This window comes from Sinocyclocheilus anshuiensis, unplaced genomic scaffold, assembly GCF_001515605.1.
Source record: "Sinocyclocheilus anshuiensis isolate Anshui unplaced genomic scaffold, SAMN03320099.WGS_v1.1 scaffold572, whole genome shotgun sequence".
NCBI lineage: Eukaryota > Metazoa > Chordata > Actinopteri > Cypriniformes > Cyprinidae > Sinocyclocheilus > Sinocyclocheilus anshuiensis.
This window is the reverse complement of record NW_015555778.1, coordinates 82,950-91,410: the sequence shown is the minus strand read 5'-3', so window position 1 is coordinate 91,410 and position 8,461 is coordinate 82,950. Positions and strand designations below refer to the sequence as shown.

At 36.5% G+C, this 8,461-nt stretch overlaps 1 protein-coding gene across 3 annotated transcripts in view; it reads right to left on the bottom strand.

Moving 5' to 3' along the window:
- Positions 1-812: 812 nt before the first annotated feature.
- Positions 813-8,461, bottom strand: part of LOC107674543 (F-box-like/WD repeat-containing protein TBL1XR1) — an 84,153-nt gene continuing 76,504 nt past the window's right edge. For all 3 annotated transcript variants that reach the window (XM_016468533.1, XM_016468532.1, XM_016468534.1), the window contains 12 exons: positions 7,708-7,927; positions 7,369-7,501; positions 6,347-6,488; positions 6,200-6,263; positions 6,016-6,113; positions 5,065-5,125; positions 4,831-4,952; positions 4,670-4,744; positions 4,397-4,524; positions 2,731-2,896; positions 2,540-2,641; positions 813-2,449 (listed from right to left, as the gene is read on the bottom strand). In XM_016468533.1, the coding sequence (XP_016324019.1) occupies positions 2,423-2,449; positions 2,540-2,641; positions 2,731-2,896; positions 4,397-4,524; positions 4,670-4,744; positions 4,831-4,952; positions 5,065-5,125; positions 6,016-6,113; positions 6,200-6,263; positions 6,347-6,488; positions 7,369-7,501; positions 7,708-7,927 (1,338 nt within the window). In that variant the 3' untranslated portion in view covers positions 813-2,422. The remainder of the gene's footprint in view (positions 2,450-2,539; positions 2,642-2,730; positions 2,897-4,396; positions 4,525-4,669; positions 4,745-4,830; positions 4,953-5,064; positions 5,126-6,015; positions 6,114-6,199; positions 6,264-6,346; positions 6,489-7,368; positions 7,502-7,707; positions 7,928-8,461) is intronic.

Below are 8,461 nucleotides of genomic sequence, written 5' to 3'. Positions count from 1 at the left end.
TATTATTGAAAAAGTTCAACCAAAATAGGAATTCTGTATGCTGCTCAAAAGCTTATTTTTATTTTTTTTGAAAGAAATTATTTTATTCAACAAGGATGCATTAAACTGATCAAAAGTGACAGTAAAGACATTTAAAATGTTACAAAAGATTTTATTTAAAATAAATGCTGTTATTTTGAACTTCCTATTCAACAAAGAATCCTGAAAAAAAATGTATGCTTTTCACATAAATATTAAGCAGCACAACTGTTTTCAACATTTATAATAATAAAATATATGTGTATATGTATCTATAAATATATTTGTGTGTGTATATATATATATATATATTTTTTTTTTTTTGATGAACATGGGACTTCTTTCAAAAACATTTTAAAAAGTCTTACCAAACTCAAGCTTAGAATAAAAGTTTGTTTTGGGGGTTTGGGTGGAGGTGAACTATCCTTTAGTCTTAGTAGTCTGATTCAATTAGAAGTAACTGTAGCTGTTTAGTAACTTTGAAGGTTAATTTGCACCATCACTTCCTATTAAATAGTTAAATTAGGAGAATAAAAACACAGGCGTAATATCAAAATATACTTTATTTTGGACTCCAGATCTGATTCAAATGACAACAGATCAATGCAATGCAGGGGGAATTTTTGCAACCAAAAACATTTGGTTGGGGAAACAAAGATCAGGTGTGGGGACATCTGAGAACACCCGCGCGGGACTCAGAGTGAGCAAAACTGAGGTCTAAGCTGTACACCCTCAAACCGACCTCCAGTAGTTTGTTGGGGTTTTCTTTTTTTTCTCTCTTTTTTGCTTATTTCTTTAGTCTTTTTTTATAGATACAAAGAAATATGAATTACAAAAGTTTTAAAAGAGTACAAAAAGTCCAGGAGCCACCGATGCAGTAAGAATAATTAGAAATGACGCTGAAGAACTGAAGGTTGCTGTGGGCAGGCAGACGCTGGGGCGATTACAGAGAAGAGCAAAGGGGAGACTCAAACACCCTTCTGTTGTCGTAGGCTGTAATAAAGTGTTCAGATGGATTTTACACACCTCAAAATACAACACCCTTGTTTAAAATTTAAGGTTAAACATCATGATGTCCTAAAAATATCTTTGTGAGGGACTAAAACAGAGATTCAGAGCCTCTATCACGGGACAGAGAACTTTGTATTCTTGGGGTCTGACTTTTTTTTCCCCTTGATGGTCGAGGCATTGAAAAGCTTCACTGTCTAAACACTGAGAAAAACCAAAGCACATTATTATAGACTCTCCTCATGCAGCCGATTACTGTAAATGAACATCAGCATCTCATTACATGACAGTGCAGAGAATCCCAAAAATGACATTTTATTTTCAAAAGCATCAAAATGATGTCTTTCAGATATTTGTTCAATGTTCTGTGCAACAGACTTGCTTTAGGCTTTGGGTTCTCCAACAAAAACATGCCGAAATTTTATTTTTAACGTAACGTGTAATAGATTTTTTAACGGCTGGAACTGAAAGACAAAATGAATTGCATAAATAATCCAATTATTAAAACTAAGTACAAAAGTATGAAAAATAAGCTGATGGGTTTCACTCAAAATATTGCAAACCTAAAGCAAGTCTTTCTGTTTTCAATCTACATGTGTCAAGCGGTCCTCAGTAGCTCAAACGCCACATCTCGAACTGAGGAACAGAATTGTATGTGTTGATTTTAAGGGGAACATCTACCAACTAAATACAGTAGTATGAGCAAACGGATGCATTTCCTGTAGATGTGCGTGCCTTTTTTTTTTTTGTGGTTAATGTACCTCTCATTTGGGGGAGAAACAGGGTACAATGGGGGAAGGGGAGATTACAGTTACACCGTAGCATAAAAACTAAAACCGAAGAACAAGAAAAAGATTGTTTTTTTTTTCTCATGTCCCCACACTGTTGAAATCACAAAACATCCAGTACCAAAAAGACTAAATATCTGTACTTGTGTCAAATGGAGGAAAACATTAGTCCTGGAATCATGCAGCAGTGACGTCAAAGCAAATGTGCAAAAGAAAGAGGGAGGGGGAGGGTCAAAGAAAACGATATGTCTGCACACTGAAACGGAAACTACCAACAAAGATTAAAATCCTTTCGTTCGTTTATTTTGATGAGATTTTGAAGAACAAATAGTAAAATATCTTCCAAATTTGGTACATATACCAATCCTCTTGTCTTTCTTCTTCCTCTGTTATAATGTTTTTTTTTTCCCACCTTACAAAAGTCATTTGAATGTCTCTGGTTGGAATCACATCCTCTCCGCTCAGCCTGTGGCGTCAGGGTGCTTGTGTTTGTTTGTCTGTAGTGGCTGGCCATGGTTCACTAGGGACTGTAGCAGTTTGAGGGTCAGGGACAGTCATTTTGGCTATGTACACATTCATAGTCGGTCCATGGCTTCCAGCAAGCAGCGCTATTTCCGCAGATCTAATACACAAACCTACAATGAAAGCACAAAAATATTTAATATAGGCATCACCATATATCCATTACCTTTATTTGAGGTGCAGAGTACTGAACTTGTACTTACAGAGCCATCCGACGCACTTGCTCCTACTTTGTCTCCTGCTGCATTCCAGCAAACTTCAAAAATGCCCCCTGTCCCCCTGTAGCTATGGACTAAAGCACCAGTCTGTGGAAATGACAGCGACAAAAGAGTTCAGCTCGGGCTGCATTTTGGCATTCTCTGGATGGGATGAATCGGAGGACCTCCAGTCTTACCTGTGTGTTCCAGATGTGGACACATTTGTCAAAAGAGCCGCTGGCTAGATGGCGTCCGTCAGGGCTGAAGGCCACGCTGTACACGGGCTCCTGGTGTTTGGTTAGTGTGTGAATGCAGATGCCTCGATCTACATCCCAAAGCCGAACAGTGGAGTCAAAGGAAGCACTAGAGGTGTCAGAGGAAAAAGATAACGATCAATTTGTGTTTAGGTTATAGTTTTATTAAACCGCACACATTTTTATTAGGGATGCAACACTAAAAAAAAATCTGGCCAATACCGATGAACTATTATTTTAATACCTTTTTTTAATTATTTAAAACATTTTATGGCTGATAACTATGGTAGCTTGTATATGCCACTGGATAAAAAAAAAAATGTAATTGCGACCAATCTTACAAAGATGTACACTCACAATTACTTGTAAATGCAAGACATAAACTCACAATTCTATGAAAAAGTCAAATGACAAACAATTGAAAAAGTAAAAATAATTAAATAACTGATTTATTTTGTTTTATTTTTTCATTGCAAAAACAAGCTTTCAAAGATAACTGATCAATGGTAATATAACATTTCTATACTATACAAAGTATAAAACAAAACTAAATAAATCATCTAAATAAAAATGGATATTATATGGCAGCAATATATCACTCATCTCCCGTTTTTTAAATTTAACATGCATTAATAGCTTTCCTCCAACTTTCATTAATTTGAAACCTCAAGAGTAAAGGCTTGTTCACACCGGGACGAATATCGCTCGCGATTATCGCAGATGTTTAACGCCTCGTGACTAAACAAAGGACGCCAATGTGAGTGTGCACACCGAAGCGCAAAACGCGAGGCGTAAAAGCGTAATTTTTTTAAAAACGCCTGGGGCTCATTTTTTTGTTTTGATGTGCTGCGTTAAAAACTGTCCGACCAATGAGATTGGCGATTTTGTTCACGTGCCTGGAGCTGCTGAAGTTACAGTAAAACACGACTTGGTGGCGCTCAAGCACAAAACGGTCTTGCCGAGCACACATTGATACCTAACGACAAAGAGGAAGTAAGTAGACCAAGATGCAGCATCGAGGCAAGATGAATGTAGAGCTGCTGGTCTCATTGCTGTCTGAACACAAAGGGCTTCATGACAAACGCGACTACAAAAATCTCGATAAGAGGGAGTTGTTATGGAGAGGAATTGCAGATCAAATAGGATTCGATGTGTACCGGGGTATTTCTGTTTTTCATTAAGCGCCATCTAATGTCAGGGATTGAATTTGCACGTTCACTCGGCTCATCGCCTGCGAAAATCGCTTGGGTATGAACACAAAAGACGCGTCGAAAAACGTCGGCGATAAGCGCGCGCGATAATCGTCCCGGTGTGTACGAGGCTTAAGCCTTTCAAAATGAGTAGATTATACACTATATAATGTAGCCAAAAGGAGTACAGACTGAGTATAGTTTGTTTTTGGTTATTTTGTGGTTCGACAGAATCCCCTTTTAAGTCTGTTTACATCGTGAACATCGGAATTACTGAGGTCACATAGAGCTGGTTCACTGAACTGGATTTGGTTTAAATTTTAATGTGTACTATAAGTATACTATAAGTGAAATATTTGTGAAAACAGCCTTAATCCATCAGCAGCTGGTGAGAGTGTATTAAAGGATGGTGACTCTACCTGGCCAGCATTAGATTGGCATTGGGGTTGTTGGTTCCTGGACCTGTGGGACTCCATTTGATAGTATAGATTTCTTTGCTATGAGCTTGCAAATCATGAACACAAGTGTCCTGTTTCATACTCCAGATCTAGGACATTGGAAGAAGCAATTATTTAGACCACCAGAACATAATTTTAATTATCCAAACACCTGCTGAAATGTGCACCACAGACTTGGTACGAAAATATGACTGAATTGATAAATAGTGTAGCCAGCGTCGTAAGGGGTCGTACCTTAAGAGTCATATCATCAGAACACGATGCCAGCAGGTTACCAGTTGGATCCCATTTGATTGCGTTAACTTCATTCTGGATACAGAGAGAAAGAGTTTGATACTGATCTTTTTGGCAGGTTGGAGCTGTAGGAAACGGGAGGACGAGCAGACAGGTCTTACTGTGTGTCCTTGGAATGTCTTAATGGGTCGGTCCTGGCCTAGTTTGCACACGTGGATGCACATGTCTGTGCTACAGGAAGCAAACGTGTTGTTACTCTGCCAGTCCACGTCCAGAGCGGGTGCTGAAGTGAGAGGGAGAAAAGGCTACAGCATAAGAGCTTTTTCCCTCAAAATAATGGATAATATTATTCAGATATTGTGAACAATTAAGTATTAAGTGGAATTTATGTGAACCTGAATGAAACGGGAACTGCTGTTTGGCTTCCCCTGTGTGAGCATCCCAAATGATTGTTGTCTATAGAAAAGAAGGAAATATTAAATCAACTGTTACAGGGTAAACTGTTATGTATAAGCTGACGTGGGTAATTTATGTGCCTCTAGCAACACATAAATAGAAGATTATTAACTAGATATTTACATTTTCTGAAGAATACGTGGGTGTGTACGCCTTCGCAATGTGTTGTAGATCAGCAATTTACTATTCGTAAGAACCCCTAACCTAAAATATTTTATTGAAGTATATAAATATCACATGATTTAATATTTTAAAGTTAATATTTCAATGCTTTAACAACACATTCATGTTCATGGTTCTCTGATGTCGGTAATTGTCACTTGACATGTTGCCAGGTAAGCAAGTAAAATATTTAATCAAATATTATCAAATACATATATGTATATCTTTTTTCAAATTCATTTATTTTACTTTTACATTTCTATGATTTAACTTTTCATAAACTCCCTGCAGTTCCCACCCCAGTTTGGAAAACTTCAGGCTTATTATTGTTAACTAAACCATAAAAAAAATGTGTTACTCGAAAATAAAAGAAAATAAAAAACAAATGTTAAATCTAATAATAATAATAATAATAAAACATTTATTTCAGCTAGTTGCAAGGGCAAACTTTCATTTTCAGTTAGTTTAACTTGAATACTAAAATGACTAAAACTAAACAAACTAAAATAAATAAAAATAATAGAGAAGGGGGAAAAAATAATAAATTACAAAAACAACTAAATTAATAAAACTTCAAAATGAAAGTGAAAACAATATATAATAATAAAATCTAATTCTAAATATTTAATAAAAATATAATAATATATCAGTGATATACTGCCCTGTTCTAAGTGATTGTCAGGATGCTTTCTTACTACACTCTCTTACTACACTGTAGCTTTTCTTACCTTATCAACACCAGCGCTTAGGATAAAGTTTCCTTTTTTGTTCCATTTTAATGCGAATATTGGACCTTTATGTTGACCCAAGGTACTGGCCAGATTACCTGTGAATGAACAGTTGTCAGTCTGCTGAAAGGAATGACAGAGAAAAGCATGTTGGCACAGAAGGCAAAAAAACCTGTTTGCTTACCATCTTTAGTCCATATTCTTGCAAAGCCGTCATATGAGCCTGTGGCTAAAAGTGTACCTTCACTCTGATAAACACAAGGAGGAAATGTTAGTCTTTTAAAATACACCCAGTTTTAGACCAGAGGGAGCGTGTCGGAGCTAAACTCACGTTCCAGTCTAACGATGTGACGTCTTTGTTGCTGGGCACGTCTTGGCCACCTTCCCGTATGCAGTGCCTGAGGACGAGCTGTGTAGAGCTACTACTGCTGTTCTCACTCAGATTCCAGATGCGTGCCGTTGAGTCTCCAGAGCTGTGGAGAGTCAGAGTATTAAATAACATGCATTCACTGACTTCCATTTTCTACAGATGCACCAAAAGCACTTTTTTTCTCCCAAATATTGATACTGGAACAATCTTCAGCTTCTATTCTTCATCTATTTATAATATCTATTCCACACTAGTGCTGGGTATTGACACAAATTTCAAGATTCGATTCGATTTTGATTCACAAGCTTGTGATTCGATTCAATTGTGATCTCAGTTCGATTCATTTCAATATATATCAAGGTAAATATCAAAGGAAAAACAAATCTCTCAACTATGCTGTAAACTATACTATCAGTTGGTACATTACAATTTTAAAGTTAAAATTAAGAACTGATTTGTATACAAACATTTAAACTGCACATAAGGCAGTTTTTATAATAACAAACTTTCAATTATATAATTGTTTCTACTCCAATTTGTTGTTGAAATATAAACATTTAAAGGTGGCTGACAAACTTTTTATGATGGATTTATTCAAACTTACATTACATTTTAAAGAGCAGATATAAAGTTGATATTTTCTTTAATATTAAAAGTAACAAGGTGCAAAGCTTATGGCGATTTTCTTTTTTTTGGGGTGGGGGAGGGTATGTATTTATAACACTTCAGTATTCATAATAAAAATGAAAAACTACAAATTACAACGTGTTACTAGAGTGCTAGAGTTACTGGAGTGCCCTTTCTGTAACTTGATAGTGACGCCTATGACTAACCCAGAGTACTGAATCTGAATCTGTCACATCTGACAGATGCCAATCCATTTTAAAAGGTCAGTATTAGTGCAGCATGTACTCAGCGTGGATGAACGACTGAATGGTTCAGTGATGAAAAGAGTCAGAAGACAAGCAGACTGTATAACTGACCCGGAGGCGAGCAGGTCACTGACGGGGTTCCAGGCGCAGATGAAGACCTCCGACTCGTGACCTCTCAGCACCATGGCTTTATTCTGAGGGATCTCCACATCCACATCCATGTCCATCATGTCTGCATGGTTATCTGTAAAGATAGATGGTCGTGAGGAATTACACTGACTAACACACAGGTGTCACATGACATTCATCATTGAGAGAAAAACAGTTCTTTGATTCACAGCCGCAGTACATAATGGAAAGCTACAACATTCACACCATTATGTGACATTTTCAGGAAGTAATGGGGAAACAATTGTTATGAACAATGATAAGCAGAGTAAAGTGACTCACTAGGTAAGGCGTGAGCACCGTTCTCCTCTCCGTTTGCGGTGTTTTCTCCGTTTTTGGTGTTACCCTGCATGTTGGCGCTGGTTGCCGAGGGCGCTGTGGCGGCCTGTTGCTGGGCGAGTTTGTCTCGGTACGCCTGCTGCCGGGTCTGTACGACATCGGGCATCACCGCGTCAATCAATGACAAAGACTCAATCGGTCGCCCATCGAACAGTGTGCCGTCCTGTGGACAGGAGTCAACATGTCAGTCGTGCACTCAATTTGACGTCAACAGGATTTTTGCATCATAACAAATATCATTATCTGGGTAAATCTCATGAAAACATATCCAGGATGCATTTCCCTTCACAATCAAAAGAATAATACAAGAAATTATATTTTTGCATTATGAATATGAAGCCTATTTTTTAAACCACCAGGACTTTTGTCATTAATATCACAAAGCAAATACTAAATTAAGCATAAAACAATTACAATAATTCAAATTTAAAATATTTATTGTTTATTATATATGAATATAATCATAGTAATAATAATAACATTTTAAATATTAATATGACAAAGAACAACAAAATTACTAACTTTAAAATTAAAATCGAATATATAGAAATAAAAACGTATTCTAAATATTACTATAACATGTTACGGAATATAACTATAACAACTATACTAGTATCTTTACTATTTCTATTTTTATATGTGGCACAAACATATAAAACTAAAAATTACCAAAACTAACTAAAATTAAAATGACAAT